Here is a 19642-nt window from a genome sequence, read left to right as displayed (position 1 = left end):
GGGGAATGAAATATTCAAGTCTGTGACAGAGTCGCCTGGTTTGTTGGGTCTACATCATGTAATTTAAGCACGGGACAAGCATAGTGAGATCTGTCACAATAACAGACCAGGAGTCTCAAAGGTCCGCCCAGAAAAGAAGCAAAGGAGGCGTGACTACCTCTGTATGTTTCTGTGGGAAACATGTTACCCTACAGGGATCTGATAGTGATATTAAGCCCCCCTCTTTTAAATTTTGCTTTAGGAAAAAGAAATCACAACATAGTGAAATAAGTATTCTTTGTTTGGCTTAGTTCGGGTATTCTTAATTAAACAGTACCATAGACTTTATTGAGCATTTTAAAATATACACAAGGAACAATAGCTTTTTCTCTGTATTTTTTGTTTATATTTTACTTGCTTCCAATTAAACAACCCACTTTTGATCATAAAAAGGGCACTTGTTTCTACAGGAGCTGTGTACAGCTTGCTCAGTTCCAAGTACTGTTTCTGCTCGACTTCCTTGTCATATTGAGGTCAGATCTCCACTTGGCCAGGAAGCAAATTCTACAAAGCTCCAAAAAACAAACAAACAAACAAACAAACAAACAAACAAAAATTGACCGCCTAAGTTGTTCTTTCAGACTCCATCTCTCCATAGAGTTCTGCTAACTTCTTAAACTCCGGCCCCCAGTCTCCCAGGAAGTGATAATCCTGGTCTGATTGCGTGGTGGCTGAGTCCAGTGAGCTGATAGATCCAGCTTCTGACCTCTGACCTTCATAGGCATAAGTCTGAAGAGAGTCATAAGGGGGCACACTGGGATCCAGGTCTGCTTCTGCCAGTCTCTGCTTAATAAACTCCTGAACATCTATACTATCCAAGGTGGACAATGTCTGGTGTCTGGGAGTGAGCTGCACTTCTGGTCGAATGTCTCTGCGGTACTTGAACTCCTCTGCAGCAGCAGGATTCCTCAAGGCTGTGATGTCGAACGCCTCGGTGTCTTCTTCCCCTCCTCCCTCATCATCATAGGTGACCACGTTCTCCCGCACATCCTCCTCCGAAATGATCAAGGGCTCTTTCTTGCTGCGCCTCAGAGTGATAAAAAGGACCACAATGGCTGGAGAAAAATGGAAAAAGGATGACATTAGAGAAGAATAGACAATGCTTGGACTTTAGGTTTCAGCATTTTCCAGTTGCTGTGTCCTACACGGTCTTGAGTTAGAGCTGCATTGCAGCACAACCTTGATCTGCACACTACTGAATGAGCCTTCAGATGTTCAGATACTTCAGAGAATGTCTAAACTGATAACCTCAAAAAAACATTGTAGATTTGCCAATTGTATGACATTGTCATGTTCTCTTTTGCTGTGTCTGTGTCTTGACACTGGTTGTAGTATTGGCAGTAACCATTCATTGTCTAGTGTGATAGAAAGAAATCTTTGACTGGAAAAAACCCTGTGTTTATAATTCACGAATAATTATTTTGTATAAATATGCAGAAGGCAGAAATTATTTCTATAATATAGGTAAATCTGAAACTTTCCTATAAAGCTGAAATAATACTTTTACTTTATGTACAACTTATTGTTCACTTTGCAATATTCTTTTTTTTTTTTTTTGGTTTTTGGAGACAGGGTTTCTCTGTGGCTTTGAAGGCTGTCCTGGAACTAGCTCTTGTAGACCAGGCTGGTCTCAAACTCACAGAGATCCACCTGACTGCCTCCTGAGTGCTGGGATTAAAGGCGTGCGCCACCAACGCCCGGCAAATTTGCAATATTATTATAACTTACATATTCCTCAGAGCAGCAGAGCTTTGGTTCTACACATACACAGAATGAAGAAGCAGAGAATAAGAGAAAAATAATGAAACAGCCAGCAGATTTATTGAAAAAGATGCTAGGAAGAAGAACTGAGAGAATGGGTAATGATGTCAAGTCCCAAAGAAAATGGTATTTGTAGTAAAATCTCCCCACTCCTTGATCTAGACATTATGTACACATGTTATGCATATCCTCACATATTCAAGCACATGAAAAACTAGACTGTGCCTCAGGGTCCCTCACCAACAGTAGTTACTAACTCTGCCAGCACTGGATAAAGTCATAGAAAGAAACCTTGGCTCTTGGCTTTGGTCATTTCTCAGAGTTTTATGCCTTACACTTTTGCAAAAAGAAAGGAGATTTTAGTTAAAATTTGTTATAGAAAGCATGCATGCACACAAAAAAGGAAGATATAATCAACACTATTACAGACTTGGGAGATCATTTGTAGTCTTCATAATGTAAATACTTCAATATGTATGTGTCTTACATTTACATTGTGAAAGGTGGAAGATAATACTATGTTTCTTAAGTTGTGATTTCTTCTATGTGTCTGCTTGGCAAAAGTTTAAAAAATATTCCTGATGCGTCTTGTTTCAACTTGCTTATTTTAATTTTATGTGTATAAGTGCTATTCCTACATGCATGTAAGTGAACTGCATGGGTGCCTGTGGCCCATGGAGAGCAGAAGACAGTGATGGGATGCCTGTTATGGGTTACATGGATGCTGGAAAGTAAACCTGTGTTCTCTGCAAGCAGAGCAAGTACCCTTTAATTACTAGGCCACCTTTCCACATCCTCAAGATGTGTGTTTCTTTAAAATCTAAATAGTAGTTATTATTTAAACCTTAAATAAATGGTTATAATATATGAAAGGATTATCTGCTAGTAACCCATGACTCCGGTATCAAATATATACACACATCACAGTAAAAACCAAGATAATTTTCAGAGTGAAATGGGGGGGCTGCTTATTTTTGTATGACATTATCTCTTTAGTTACAGGCTTCTTTGCTACTTTGATAACTCAGAGAGGATAACTGATATAAACAGACTAGCTCCTGGTTGTTTCCATGCATATTTGTCTAACAGTTATTCTTGCAGCAGGTGACTTTAAGTAAATTCTTCACAAAGAATCTTAGTGGAGGTGAACAAGAAAATGTGTTTGGAGACTCCTTGTGGTATAAATAGCCTTTCTAAGAACATTATTGTTAAGTTTTCCTACAAAATCATTTCTGGTTTACTATTAGTACTGTACTTCCAATTGTTCTTGAGAACATTTGGAGTGCTTGCAACTGTAACTAAACCTATCCATCAAATCCCATGAAAAAAAGAACATCATTTTAAGAACTTGAATGAACATAATATGTGGCGACATTAAAGAGGCAAATAACTTGTTGAAAACTTGGAAACCGAATTACAATATTAAAAAAATCCACCCAGTCTTTGAAATAATGTATGTAATATGAGTATGCCATTTTATAATAAGCCATCCCTAATTTTATAATTTTATATATATTATATATACCATAAATTTTATATACTTGCCTTCTTGGTTTACAATTATAAATCATCCTGGGATATTTGAAAGTAGAGTTTAATTGTATAACCTAGCATAGAATATAGATGATTCCTGTACTTTTCAAATGGTACTATTCTTTAATACTTTATCCTTAGATTTCTTTTATCTCTCTGAGTTTCAAAGTTACAAAGAATTTGAGGTGATTGGTATGATTGTTACTTAAGTAATTTTGCGACATGTTTTGATGGTGTTCAAGCCTTGACAAACTTGCTATGTAGCATAGGAGGACCTTGAATTTATGAACTTCCTAGTCTCTTCTCAGAACTGCTGAGCTTCCAGATATGTTCTTCCATGCCTGCTCTATGTGGTGCTGGAACCTGAACTCTGCACTTTGTGGGCACCAGCTACATTTTGTACACATGCTGCTGCCTTCAGACCCCAGTATTACATAGTTTAAAACTATCTATCTAGTGTCATTTATGAGTATAGATATTTTGAAAGCATGGAGATTTGTGCGCCACTTTTATACAGTGCCTTCAGTGGCCATAAGAAGGTGTTGGATCACCCAGAACTAGTCATAAGCATAGTTGTGAACCAACAGGTGCTAGAAATTGAACTCAGTCCTCTCTAATAGCAACAAATACTGTGAAGCACTTAACCAATTTTTGGCCTCCCTGCTACTATATTTTAATAAACAAAAATTCAAACAAACCTGTTCTGCTTCATTTATTAATTTCACTCCCGGGAAACACAAGTTTAGGTAACTATATTTTTAAGGGGTTTTTCAGATTATTTTTCCTACCAATTATTTATCATCCCCATATTTGGACTGCTCAGGGGTTTCTAGAGTTATACATACGCCCTTTGTGGCTGGCATTTGCTTTTATTGTATGTTGAATCACAGCACACTCCCAGCAAATACATAACATCACAGATGTGTTTAACTCAAAATGTCTGTTTATATGCCAAAAATATCTTGATATTGAAACCAGTAGAAATGAAGTAGCGCAATCATAGTGATTATTTTGATTAGCTCCACAAATGTTATTGGCAGCCTCTGGTCATGGTGGTTTTCATGGAAAAACTTCCAACTTCGATACGAAGAGTCTCTCATGATTATTTAATTGAGAACAGATTGGCAGTAACTGCTCAGCCTTCCTCTCTTTCTCACTTTCTTTTTGCTCTCCTCAGCTTCTGCCTCCCTCTTTATGTCATTCTCAGTTCATCATGTTTCTCATATCTCATAATCTATCGTAATCTCTATTTATTCATATTCAAGATCATGGAGCAATCTGAGCAGGGGTCACAGCAAAATCATGTGCTCTCACGTGACCTTGGAGACACAAAAGTTGTCAGAAGTTTTTACCAGTTGCTAAATGGGTCATTGTGACAAGATGAAGGCTAGGAAGATTTCCTAAGTGTTTCTGGCAAATGAGAATGAGGTAGAAATTTTAATGACAGACACCTGAGACGGATTGGGGAGCCCCTAATTCAAGTAGTGAACTCTACATTATCATAAGGTCCAACACTTTATGTTCTCTGACTCATTCCATGAAATATGTCTTTAAAAACTGCACCCAATAAAAAAGAGAGTGAGACAGACAGACAGACAGACAGACAGACAGACAGAGAGACAGACACAGATCATGAAGTTGGATGCATAGGAGGCTGAGAAATCTAAGAGGAATTTAGGGATGGAAAAGAATATGATCCAGCAATAGTTTATGAAAATGATCAAAATTATTTATTTAAAATAATTAAAAATCAAAATTTGAAGAAAATAGAGAGTGACCTTACTAAAAAACATGTATGTGCACCATTTAAAACTGGTCTTTGTGGATGATAAACACTTTCTGGTGATCAGTATGATATAAATAGGATATAATCAGATGTTAAAGCAAGTTAATTTATAATTCCATAGACATAAGTGTCATGAAATTTGGCAGATCATATTAACGTCCTCTGAGCTGACATGTCATTTTCATTTGTTCAGACACAGAGAGAATCTGAAAGGAAGGGACACTCAGCTCATAATTAATTATTGATCAAACTGGAACTTGGTTTATATAGTGCCTTACATTTTCATAAACATAAAACCACAATATTCAATATTAGGATATTAATTTCACAGTTAAATTAGCTTGAAAGATTGAATATTAGAATTTTGGATCATAAAGAAAATTTTACTCTACCCGGGTGTTACTCATATCTTCCAATGAAAAGTCAGAGTAATTAGAAATTAATTTTAATTATATAGATGACTAAAGTCTGTCTAGTGACCTTGTTATGGAGTGCCTAGTGTTATTTTATGAATGACAATAATTCAATAAAAAGTATAAGTTAAAATTGATGATTATTTAACAATAACATGGATTATAATTCAACAGTATTTATCAAAAAGTTTGAAAACATTTTATTTTAGATATAAACATTTCAAATAGCTTGTTCATTCTTCTGGAGCATATTACAAAATGTGTAAGTGTACAATTAGTTATCTTAAAGAATAAAATATGTTAACAGAGTATTATTAAAATATTTTTATGAAATAAAAGATTATGTAAAATAATAAAAATGTGAAAACATAATTTATTCCAAAATTTCCTGAAAATCAAAACACTCCAACCACTACAGAGTATTTATCTTAAGACGTGATCATGGTTATATGGCAAAAAATAAAAAATGAAAGTGAAGAAAGCATGACTCCCCAAATGATCTCTCTTTTATAACAAGGCTTTGGGAAGAATTTATATTAACATTGAAATTTGATTCTCTAACATGCCATGCTCTAGAGCAATAGAAGATCCCTAGCTTTCCATTGGTGCCATTGCTGTATTCTCCTATTTTTCGTTGTGTTTGTGTGTGTGTGTTTTAATTTTTTAAAGACACATTTCAATGCCTAAAAAAATTAGCAATTTTACAATATACATATGAAAAAAATTGGAAAGGTCTGATTTTCCCTCCTCTCTTCTCTTCTATGTATTACTGTAAAAGACTAAACAGAAATGCTTAATACAGCCAGTCTTGCTACCATGAATAAGGTCTTACTATAATGCACTAAGACACCATTTGCCATGTAGCTGAATGTGATCAATATTTTTGAGTAAAATTTTTTAACCTCTAAGCTGCTCCAGATATTCTCAGTGGACCTGTTGTATAATACATTCATCTGTTTTCTCTGTCACAATTTTCTCTTTTGACTTTCATAACACTGTTACTGATTTTCTTTCTCTCCCTCAGTTCCTCCTTCCTTCCTTCCTTCCTTCCTTTCTTCCTTCCTTCCTTCCTTCCTTCCTTCCTTCCTTCCTTCTTTCTTTCCTTCTTTCTTTCTTTCGTCCTTCCTTTCTTTCTTCCTTCCTTCCTTCCTTCCTTCCTTCCCACCTTTCTTTATTTCTTTTTCCTTTTTTTTTTCCTGACTTCTTTACTTTTCCCTGCTCACATCTCCCTTCCTTTCCAATCTCAATATGCTTGCATCCAAGTCATTCCTGGTCTTTCCTACCTGAGTGCATTCTTTTGCTATCTCCCTTGCACAAAGTGTTTTCTAGTTCTCAAAGTTCATCAAGGCTCAGGGTATCCTCAGCAAGGTTCAGTCCTCCTTGATACCAGCAGACTCACTCAAATATCTAAGTATCCAAGGTTATTTGATTTTTACCCAAATATTCCCACTGGGAATTTTTCTTTCATTTGACTCAAGTTATGCTGAAGAATACCATATCAAAAAATTCCTAAAATTAGCATCATGAAAGTTCATTACAAGAGAATCCACGATGTCATGTTTCTTAACCATGTATGCATTCCTTATTCTGCAATTGCTTCACAAAGTTGTCATACTTATCACAATTGTGGCACTTACCAAGGAGAATGAGAACACAGAGAAGAATAGCGATTAGGGCTCCTGTGCTCAAACCAGCGGAGGACAGGAAGGCTTCTGCATGGCAGGTCCGCACACGCCCATCTCTCTCGCATGCACAAACCCTGATGGTGAGGGTGCTGCTGCTGCTGAGAGAGGGGATTCCACCATCAGAGATCATAATGGGCAGATAATACACATCCTGCATAGTTCGACTAAATCTCCTCCGCCTTGTCAGAATGCTGGCTGTGTTATCTATGATAGACATAAGCAAAACAAAATAGACTTAGTAAATCTGCCATTAAAGATTCACATTTCCTTTAATGGATACAACAGGGGTGTGTTTTTTTTCTGCTTATAAAATGGACACTACAACATGAGGGGGCAATTATTCAATGAATAGCAAATATTGGTCCCCAGATTGAGAAACATATTCGAAAACTTAATAGACCTCACTCCAGGGAAAGGAATAGAGTGGCATAACACAGAAGAAGGTAAAACAATAACAATTTTGGACATAGAAGACAAAGAAGCTGAAGCAATTAAAATGTGAAAATGGCATGAAGCCAGTATAGAGCCATAGGAAACTTCCAAAACAGAAAGAATGGGGTAGCAAGAATTGGACAGAAGTTTCTATACTTTTAACAAACTATTCAGGTCACTCTACTTCCATTGATCTTGAAGGTACAACAAAACAAGACAGCAAGACACTTGATGAAGAGACCACATCTTTATAGAGAATACCAAGGAACCAAGCAAAAATTTAACCTGAACTTCTCCCACACTGTCTTATATGCTGATGGAAGGTGCTAAGGAGGCAGTAGTGGGGAAATATTAGTGATCTTACCTAGCTGTGGACCCTGTGTGCCACAACCACCTGGTAGTTTTCACTTTTGAAGAGGATAAACACTGCACTTGCAGTTAATTGTGATTAATAATAAAAGAAATCAAAGATATTTTACAGTACTTTGAGTTTTTTTTAATAGAAGCTTTATGAAATGGTGATATAAAACTTTTATTTTTTCAGCTAAGGATCTAACTTTTGAAAAGACAAGACATTTTAAGAAGCAATAGTCTCTCACTTAGAAAGGCTGAGCAGAGCAGAATAACAAGCTCCTGACGAAGCACACTATACTTCAGTGCAACCTCAAAGTAATACTTGTACAACACTCACTGTATTTGAGCAACAAACTGTAAATATCAGGAATGAACATCAAAGTTGAAAAATAAACATGCAAACTTATAAATTAAGGTATGTGTTAAATGGCAGAAAATATGTACATAGATGGCTAAATAAATAGAGATGATAGCCAGATATAGAGGGAGATATAAAGAGAATATAGAGCAATCAAATAAACATAAATCTTAAAACATTCACTATACACGTATAGATAATGTTGATTAATGTCTTCATTTAAAACATTAAAATATCACACACAAATTATGTCTAATATTTTAAAAGTGGCATTGAACCCAATACTATGAGTGTAGAGCATCTCATCTAATATGATAATAAATATTTAGGAAAAATATGACAAAGAATTTTTAGAAAGCAAGGAGACCCATATCAGGTACAGATTTAGATGAGCAGAATGTTTCTGAATAATTGCAGAAACTGGTACATTTCTTTCAGAACGTAATTAAGGTGACTGTATTTGCAGTACCTGCACTATCATTTCAGTGCAGAAATACCAACACATCTGCTTTACTTCTTCAAAATAGTATAATTTTATTCATTATACAAACTAATTTCTTTTTCAGCAATGAATATGTAAGTCTATTAGAGGAATAAGTACAGATATAAAATTTTATGTGGAAATTTTAAAATACTGTGACAACTTAAAAAGAGTGAAATGCAAAGCCTTTAAAATGCAATAATATCAAATATAATAGTTTATTTATGGAGTTACGTAGTGCCAGGAAAGTTTTTAATGGATAATTTTGTGGGATATTTCATGAATATATTTATAATAAAATATATTGTTGAATTGAAGACTGTCTTTCAACCTCTGTTTCAGTAATGATAGAAGGTTACAGAATAGAAGAATACAGAATTGCTATTGGCCATAGAGTTTGGATATAATTTATTGAGTTAATTTTATCAACATCATGCTTCTATACTTTTAAAAGAAAATCCCACATAGTAAAGCCTAATATCTGACTACTTTTAGTAAATTAAATCGACTTAAAATTAAGAGACATGCTTTAAAACATTTTCAGTGGCTAGTAAAAATCCATTTTAATTTCCAACATATCTTAGAAAGTATGAAAACCATATGTTCTTGAAGGTAAAAAGCAATATATACAGACTCCTAGGCATTTCAATGGATTCTTTGATTTATAATGAAGTCTAAAAGATATTTTTTATACAAAGGACAGTACAACAGAAGGTAGAAACAATCTTCCTAAAACCCACACCACAACAGAAACTTTTGAGATTCTCAGCAGTGTGCCACTAATTAGAGTTCATGTTTAGGTTTTCTTCCATATTTATGTGAAGCTAGCTGAGAAGTACTGCCTCATCCAGGCAGACAAACAGGCAAGGATTTTACATTATCAGTGTCCCCCGGTTCAAGGCAACTGTCATAATTTCAAGGCAACATTCATAATTTAACACTTAGAGGCCACCCATGAAACAATTTTGTCTGAGTTTCCTGTGAAGTTTCACTTACATAGTATGTTTTGATATGAACTCTACTCAGTAGGAGCTTGTCTGCTATTAGCTTCTTATTATAATGTCATGGATTATAAAATAAAATCCCAAACGGACTAACCTAAGGTGCACTCTGTCCATAGCATAACCTGCTAGACTATCTGGTGAAGAATCACTCCTCCTTTATCTCTTACCTTCTCCTTCAAAAAAAAATGATACAATCTTAGTGTTTCAACCCCAGATTCTGTCTCTTCAAGCATCCTGTGGCCTCACTTGTCTGTCTGCCAAAACACCAAACTACCGTCCAACATGTCAGTATGTTCTCATTTGCAACCTATAATGCCATCCCTTTGACCATCTGCCACGTTCTTCTTCGTGAACCTTTAAATTGCAAATGAACACAACAATCTAATAATTTTATTTTATTTTGTAAATAATTGTGAGAAAATTATGTAGTATTTGCTATACTTTATTCATGTGACTTATAGATAAAGCTTTCATGGGATAGAAAGTCAATAAAATTTTGTTATAAAATAAAGTAGCATTTCTGAGGTTTTTTTTTTTTTTCTATTTTTTGTCTGGCTGCTTTACCACTCTCGTGAAGAAAACATCTTTCTTGCAAAAAAAAAAAAAAGGCAGAAGATTGTATCAACGTTTTGGTAACAATCTTTGAAAACTCTTTCATCCTTTTTGACAATTTTACAGAAGGGTTATATGCATAAACAGCACTATATACAAACCACCTTGAAGAAAATATAGCTATATATGAATCAAAAATGGATATCATGTTATTCAGAAACATGAGTATTAATTTAGGAGATGGGTAAAATAAAATATTAGCTGGCAGGTGAGTGAATGCCAGTTTATGCTGGCACTGAGAAGGCAGCAAGGAATGTGGAGGCTCATAGCCAGCCTGTGTCATTGTCAGGTGAATCTTCATGAATTATTTTGACAGATATGTCTCAAAAGGAAATGAGGATAAAAAATGGAGGTAGTTTAGTACAGGGCTGTTGTGTGTTGAAACTTAAAACCCAAACACTGAGCACTGAATAATCCATAAATATGGTATAATGATATAATGGTAGGAATAGGGGTGAAAGTAACTTTACAGGGAATTCTATTTAGCATTAAAATTATGATTAAGATGAGTCATTGCAGAAGAAAAACATCTTTAGTCACTTATGGATGCTTAATACCGGAAGAAACTCTTTTGTCCGTTTTGGTGAATACATATTTCTACACTTTATATTTGTTGAAATACAGCTCACAGACTCCAGACTGACAGCTGGGAAACCAGCATAGGACTGAAACAAGACCCCTGAATGTGGGTGTCAGTTAGGAGGTCTGGGAAGTCTATGGGGCCGCTGCTATTGGATCGGTATTTATCCCTAGTGCATGAATGGACTTTGGGAGCCCACTCCATATAGAGGAATACTCTCTCAGCCTAGATATAGGGGGAGGGCCTCCATGGGAGGCATCATCCTCCTTGAAGAATGGATGGGGTGTGGGGTGGGGGAATTGTGGGGAGAATAGGAGGATGGGAGGATGGGAGGATGAGCGGGAGGGGGCACTGGTATTGGTATGTAACATAAGATTGTATTTTTTATTTAAATGAATATAATTAAAACATTTGTTGAATTGCTCACTGGCATTCATGAAGATATTGAGTCAGATTGCTCCTACAGCATCTGTGCAATGCCTATGAAGCAAAAACTGGGCTGACTATGTCTTGAAGATACCAAAGCATCATGCATGGAATGCTAAAAACAGAATTTTTATTTTTTGTTTATTTGGTGATTATTTTTTCCTTAAGTTTTTGTTTTCTTAGAGCACATGAGTCAGCTTTCCTTTTGTTCTCATTGTGAGTGGGTGAGAAAAAGTGAGAGACAGTGTGGGTTAGCAAACCAAGGAGGCAGAAGGGGATGAAAACAATTGCATAAAAGCAACACAAAAAAATCAGCAATGCTTGAAACCTTCAGAGAGAACAAAAGCGTGTCTTTCTATGGTTACCAAAATATCTGATAAGTCTCCTTGCTCCAGGAGAAATTCATATGTTCCTACTCGGGGGTCCAATGGTGTACACACTGTTCAACTTTGTAGCATATATGCTCTATAAGTCCATAGTGAGAGGACAGCGCAGTTCTATCTAGTGAAGCCAGATAAATGTTAGTAGCTGGTGACCCTGAGACTTGACTGGTAGGGGAAAGAGAGCCACAGTAGAATAAAAACATGTCCCAGCTCCTTGTTGACAGGAGTTAAGTGACTCAGCGGGGCACAGTGGCTGCCACATCCATTAGAGAATGTCTGATGCTTGGTTTGTAACTTAGGGGCGATTATGTGTGCATTATTTTGTTTAGGAATGGGAGAAATCACTAAATGTTTTCTTGAAACCCCGTGGATAAAAACAGAATTTTAAATGTTTATGCTCGATGGAGAAATTAAGCACATTACAGCACCAGCTGCGAGTTCTTATTTGAAGGCCAAAAATAAAACTATGGGGATATTGACTGCTTTGCAGCTGACAATGCTAAAGAAATATAAAATAAGCCCTGAAAAGCTCCCAAGGTTTCTCCTGTGTCTCAAACAAAGTAACTGCATTGCAATACCAATGCACTGTGAAATTTGAAAGAAAGAGCATCGGAAGCTACATAAAAAGCTACGAAGTCAGGACAGAAATCATTCCATATGAAAGATCTGTTTAAAATTTTCATTTAATACAATTTAAAATGTTCCCAAACAAGCCATTATTTCCCTTTTAATTTAAATAATTTGTTATTAATTTTTATTTAAAATAAAAAAATCTTATTTTACATACCATTTCCAGTTCCCTCTCCCTCCTGTATTCCCATTCCCCTCAGCAACCCCCAATCCTACCCTCCATCCACTCCTCTGGGAGGGTGATCATCAAAGTCTGACATATCCTTTTTTAAAATTATATCATAAGCAATTCATTGTATATTTTCTGAAGGAAAACTAGTATTGTAAAGAAAGAACTAAAAAAATGAAGGCAGAATAATTTATGAATTAAACTTCAGTTAATAATTTATAGATAATATTTATAAAACAATTTAAATTATTTAAAAAAACTTTTGAGATTAAAATATAATTACATCATTTATCCCTTTAACACATTCATCCAAACACTCTTAGCTACTATGTACAAGTCTTCTCACTCTTGCTCCTTTTCAAATACGTGATCCCTTTTTTAAAATTTAAAATTTTAAAATATATATATAAAGCATATATATACTTTAATTCATGATATGTATCACTTAAATATATATAACTAAATACATGAATAAAACCTGCTTAGTCTGTGTAAAGGCTACTTTACACATATGTTTTGTTTTCAGAGCTCATCGTTTGGTTTTGAAAATTAGATTAGTATATGTTTTCCTAGGGAAGACATTTATTTTATAAAAAAATGTGATTAAATATGTAAGTTGAAGATACATATCAAATAAGGAATGTAGAGAATTATAGGTGGGTTAGGTATTTATGTTACTAAATTAGCATCATTTCTCACAAGAATAATATTATCACACATCTTATTTGATGCAACATTTATGACCAGGAATGGTAAATGTATTGAGAAACCAACATCTTCTAACCTAAAACATTTTCAGTGCAGCATGAGCTACAGTATTGTAACTGAAAATACAGTGAATATACAACAATAGGAATTTATAAAATGTGGCATATGATTCTTATTCATGTGCGAATCCACAAAATAGTATATTATTTAAATTGTAATGACACAATGTGCTTCAGTACCCTGGGAGTGGCTTAAATATCACTGTGCATTAGCTTTGGTAATGTCTTTCATGTATAAAATATGTAGGGTTTAGCCGGGCATTGGTGGCACACAACTTTAATCCCAGCACTCGGAGGCAGAGGGAGGCAGATCTATGTGAGTTCAAGGCCAGCCTGGTCTACAGACCGAGTACCAGGATAGGCTCCAAAGCCACAGTGAAACCCTGTCTCGATAAAAAACAAACAAAGTGGGATTTATGAATATATTTTACAATTAAACTAGTAAAGGTCCGGCAAATCTCTTTACATTAAACAAAGCCCCAGTCTCTAAAGACCCAACAGGAATTTTATAAAATCAGTCAGATCGACCATGGGTGACTAAGAATGACTTTATTAGAGGAGTAGGCTGTTCTTACATATTAGCCAAGGCTTGAACAAAGCTATCCTAATAACAGATCCTTGGCACAGTCCATTAATGATTGGTTGGCTGAGAGTTTGGCTATAGCTCAATTACTATAGCTGGAAAATCAAGAAGTTATACTTATTTAATGCAGAGTTTTGGTGTTAAACTTAAAATTTTTACAAGTTACAATGTCACTGGATATCAATCAAGAAGTGTTGCCCTTGTTCTTGCTACAATTTTACAATTACTCCCTTTAACAGGGTTTTAAATTATTTTTAGATTATTTATTTTATTTTATGTCTGAGTGTTTTGTTACATGGGCATATGTTTTGTATGTATGTATGTATGTATACAATGTTCATAACTATGTTCCTGGGTATCAGAACAGGGTCTAACATTCCATGTCCTTGAAGCTATGGATGACTGTGAACCAACATGCAGTTTGCTGAGAACAAATCTCATGCCTCTGAAAGAGCTTTAAAGTGCTCTTATGCTTGAACCATCTCTCCAGCCTCTTAACTGTTTTAAATTTAAAATAATATTGCCTTAATAACAGTATATTATTTAAAGCTAATAATGCTCATTAAATTAAATATTCATACTTTTTCATACTATATCTGATAAAATAATTATCTGATTTATTAGCTTAATATATGTGATAAATATTTATTTAGTGATCTAGGGGAAACAACTTTTCAGATGCATATTTATAATTTTGTTTAGCATTAGGTTTTCTAATGATAAAAATTTGACTATATCTGCCCAGGAACTGAATGGCAGATCCATTTAGTTATTGTTGAGGATAGACAATTCCATCACATTTATGAATTATATTTCAAGAAGAACGAAAATGAGACCAAGTCTCTGATATTCTGCTTGCTAGATTTTTCTAAACTATGCATAGCCTGATTCATCTGTCACCTATATAAACCTCATTAAAAAGTATTCTCTGTGTCATTCTGTCTGATTAAAACATGTTCCTAATACTATTTTAGTGCAACATGAATGCTTTTTCTACAGTGCTCTTACTAGCTTGTATTGCAAATCACATCCCATGCAAATCTTGTTTCTTGAACCACACAAGAGCCCTGGGAGCAGGAGTGGCAGGTGATTTAAATCCTTGGATTCCAGATAGCTTAAGCCACTGTCTGACACACTGCAGAAAGACATACCACTTTGAAGATTAAGTCGCAGGAGTGAAACTGTGTTAACCTAAGAGCTGGCAACAGAAGTTCTCTTAGAGGAAAACTGTTTTCCTGTGAAGAGAAGGAAAGAAAGGCCCTGGACATTGGTGCCATGGGAACTGGATTGGAACCTGCTGAACAATCTTTAAATATGTGAGACTTTATCTTATTTTGAATAGGTCTTAAGTAAATATGTTTTCATAATGGAATTTTAGGACAGGACATAAATAGTTGTTAAATTTTCTAAACATGCAGTGAATGGCTATGGCCTCTCACCATCAGTAAAAAACTTATAGTTTAGGTAGGAAAGTGATTTTTTTTTAAATTCAAGTCTTACCTATACTAGTAACTATTTGCTTCTAATTTGCAAAAGACTATTTTAACTCCATTCATCCTTTAAAAATTTGAATTTTTTATCTGAAAAATTGTAAACTATTTCCTTATTTGTAAAATGTGGGAGATTTCTGAGGATACGTTCATGTCAATTTTAAAAAGTTATTTTATACTTTTTTAAAATTTATTAATTAGTTCTAGTTAGGAAACTCCAAAGCCTTCCTTTTCTTATTCCCCTCCTTAATGTTTTTCAAATTCATATATATTTATATATGTTTACAAATGTAAATTTCTAAATATATAAAAGTACAACTTGCTCGATCTATATACCATTACAAGTATGTATGCTTTTAGAGCTGACCATCAGTGTTGGAAAACCAACTGTTGTGCTCTTCCCCTGCAGAAGATTATTTCCCCTGCTCTGAGCACTTTTAGTTGCCTGTTGTTCTTTATGCAGCTTGAGGATTCCTGGCATTCACCTGTTATCCTGTCCACATTTGCATGTCTACTGTTGTTTTTCTTGTTAAAGTTTTTTTCTTCATTTTAGAATTTTGATAGATTTTTTCCTAGTTTTTTGATAGAACATACTCTCCAGAATACGCTATGAACTTTAGGGTTTCAATTTATTTGACCCCTTCTACATTGGTTAATTTTCTATTACTGTGATAAAAATAACAACAACTTAAGGAAGAGATTATTTTAGCTCACATAACTGGAGGACTGGAGTTCATCATGTATACAAAGGCACACTGTACTGTCTAATGAATAGGAAATTTTAACAGGTTTCTAAAAGTGACAATAGTAACAGGAGCCATAGAAGCAGAGGACATTGGGTAACAGTAATAACACATAATGGCAAACTGCTCTAACTAAAGGAACTGGAAAGAATCCCAAACCACACTAAATATTCTCCAAAGTTGCTTAAAATATTAGCATTTTAGTAATTGTAAACAGGTTGCAATGCTTTAGGTCCTGAGCCAAATGAATCAGGTTGGTTTTAGTCCCCTTAACTGCATTTACTGCAATGCATGTGAGTTAACATCACTCTGAAGAGGAGGTAAATCATGTGGGAGTGTATGTAGCTTCCACCAAGACAAAAGGTAAACATGAATGGAAGCATCTGAGGCCTGTTGCCCGGAGTTTATGAGAGGTATGTAACATCCCAACTGATGTGCACAACAATGTGTTTGATGATACTCATTCATAACCATTTTTATTCTGTTCCTCTAAAAATTTCATGAAGCTCTTATCAAATTGGGACATGAAATTTGGAATAATCTAATGCTGTGTTCTCAGGTCATAGTCACTTATATTTGACTCAATAATGAATTATCTGCTACTCCCTTTGGTTTGAGAACTGCCTTTTTTTTTTTTTAAAGTATTACTACCCATCCTAAATCTCAGATATTTTGGAGATCTGTGTGTTGCTTTAAACCTGTGTTGAGGTTCTGAGTGAGTTACAATTCGATTGTAAATGCCACAGATTTTAGCATACTAGCAGCATACATGTATCCATCCTTTCGAAGACAGGTAAGTATTGAGCAATACTTTATTTTCCAGGCTGAGGTAATATCAAATTTATTCAATGAAATCATTTTTTAATTTCCCTGGGCTTTAGCAATAAAGTAGGGAGAAAGGGAAACATGGGCTTCGGCCAACTATGTTCCACTTAGCTACAGTTTTAGGAAATCCCTAAAACTGTCGTTCTAATCTGACAGAAAACCAGAACAGCAAGATAATCAGGGAGAGTAAGATTCCTGAAAGGAAGAAAGTGGAGAGATAGCTGACAAGCAGCAAGGAGCGATTTGTTCTACCTCCATGCACTTCTAACTAGGGGCCTCTAAAGATTCAGGATTGTCCACTGGAGACAGAGCAACTCGGATAACTCTTGGAGATTTTTAAGGTTTGTACTTAACCTGGAAATGAAAAGACCTCAATTAGGTGTGACTGATAGTCCCTGAGGACTTTTGGTAACTTTTAAGGTCCAGTGGCTAACTATTTTAGAAGTCTAGCAGAGAGCTCAAGCCCTACAATAAAATCCTGAGAGTCAAGAAGAGCTCACTAGGCCTATCTCAAGGTTGAATATGCCGTGATTCCAGGAGTAGAGTCAAGCACAAGTTCTCTGTAAGATGCTCCAGATTTACTGTTTCTAGGAATGGATAAGACCTGAGACCAAGAGGATCTATTCAGTTTGCCTTCTGACTGGATTCGTGTGGAAGCATTTGGTTGTGATTTGGAGGAAATAGTGAATCTTGTCTACCAGAGTCTATTAACACAGAAGTGTCTACTCGTGCGGGAATTTGAAATGTCTAATCCCTATCACAGTGAAGGTTGGAAACTTAATCAACAATCCATTATTGTTGAGAGTTGGGCCCTTCTCAGCAGTTTAAAGATCTGTTAGTCTTGAATGGGTTTATGCCATACAAAAAGCTCTTTTCCGTGGGTTCTTTCCTTTGTTCCTCTATCACTTGGGAGACAGTGTCCCTCCATTTTACACAATGCCAGCAGTCCATCGCAGAAGCAGAGAATGCTCCCCTCTACCTTCCAAATGATCGTTGATCCTTGACATTGGGAATTGTGAAAAAAAAAACTACTGTTTTGTAACTTTCCATCCTCAAGTGAGTGATGAAAGAAACTTGCAAGAGACAGAGCCATGTAGTTTCCAAGCTATGTGCTCACAAATGTGTCACTAGACACATGAGGAAATATGTCACTTTCTCATTAAGAAAACAAGCAGAAAGCATATTAACAAAGAACAAAATTGGAATCTGCTCCTGTAATTAGATTAGGCTGATATCCAACATAACCCCTAAGACAGATATGTTCAAGAAAATACACACACACACACACAAAAAAAAAAAATAGATGTGCCAGTGTCTTTCATGTCTAAAAAAAACAAAAACAAAAAAACAAAAACAAAACAAAAAAACAAGCCCTAAACCAAAGCAGTGAGAGTTTGGAACACATTTTCTTTCACAGACCGCCTGCTTCCACAGCAGATCATTAGCTCTACACTGGTGTTTTCTTTCAGTATATTCCAGGCATATGTCACAATGAGTAATGAAAGCTAAGTAAGCCCAAATAACTCTCAATAATTAAAGGAAACATTCTTGATGACTTTGGTTCTTCAATTTCCTGACAAATTAGAAGATTCTAAACTAATGAGGAAACAAAATGAGTGAGAAAACACACAAAGAAGAAAGAAAACATGAGTATTATATTAAGTCATGTTATTCAGAGTGGAGTTCATAACAAGCAGGGAATCTTACTAGATTAAAAATGAAGGAACATAAACTTAGCTGGTACAAGGAGCCTAGTTACCTCTTATCAATTAATCAAAACCAAAGTACTACTATAGTGTCTGTCTAAGATGTATTTTACATATGCACATTAATTCTTCTTTAAAAAGAGGCACTTTACAAGTGCCTTATACAATTCTCATAGGATCTTTTAAAGTGTCATATAGGTTCTTTTTTTATTTTAAATTAGAAACAAGATTGTTTTACATGTCAATCCCAGTTCCCTCTCCCTCCTCTCCTCCCCTGCCCCCCACCAACCTCTTATCCCATCCCCTATCCGCTCCCCAGGGAGGGTGAGGCCTTCCATGGTGCATCTTCAAAGTCTGTCACATCATTTGGAGCAGGGCCTAGGCCCTCCCTAGTGTGTCTAGGCTGAGAGAGTATCCCACTATGTGGAATGGGCTCCCAAAGTCCATTTGTGTACTACTGATAAATACTGATCCACTACCAGAGGCCCTATAGATTGCACAGACTTCCAAACTGACATCCGCATTCAGGGGGTCTGGAACAGTCCTATGCTGTTTACCTAGCTATCAATCTGGGGTCCACGAGCTCCCCCTTGTTCAGGTCAGCTGTTTCTATGGGTTTCTCCAGCCTGGTCTTGACCCCTTTGCTCATGACTCCTCCCTCTCTGCAACTAGATAGGATTTAGTTCAATGATGAATCAATTGTTTTGGTGATTCTGTTTTCATAAACTTTTAGCCTGTTGGCATTCCATCATGTATAAATACTCAAATATAGCACAGTGCTCCTGAATGAAGACAAAGCCATATTTTACTTATCTTCCACTGAACCGCATACATTATGGTAGTTTTCCCTGTTATTATAGGAAGGGTAGGGATGATGTGCAA

General features: G+C 35.6%; 1 protein-coding gene across 3 annotated transcripts in view; it reads right to left on the bottom strand.

Annotated features, from left to right (window-relative positions):
* Positions 1-382: 382 nt before the first annotated feature.
* The window catches only part of Cdh18 (cadherin 18), a 250111-nt gene continuing 230851 nt past the window's right edge, over positions 383-19642 (bottom strand). Inside the window, exons 10-11 of one of the 3 annotated variants that reach the window (XM_027400035.2) lie at positions 7170-7421; positions 383-1094 (exon numbers count right to left, since the gene is read on the bottom strand). In XM_027400035.2, coding sequence (XP_027255836.2) covers positions 604-1094; positions 7170-7421 — 743 coding nt within the window. In that variant the 3' untranslated portion in view covers positions 383-603. Of the gene's footprint in view, positions 1095-7169; positions 7422-19642 lie in introns of those variants that run through there. The other 2 variants (XM_035439153.1, XM_035439154.1) reach the window with 2 other exon arrangements.

Source organism: Cricetulus griseus, chromosome 2 (assembly GCF_003668045.3).
Source record: "Cricetulus griseus strain 17A/GY chromosome 2, alternate assembly CriGri-PICRH-1.0, whole genome shotgun sequence".
In the NCBI taxonomy this organism is placed as follows: domain Eukaryota; kingdom Metazoa; phylum Chordata; class Mammalia; order Rodentia; family Cricetidae; genus Cricetulus; species Cricetulus griseus.
The sequence above is the reverse complement of the archived record's forward strand: the minus strand, read 5'-3'. Positions and strand labels throughout refer to the sequence as shown.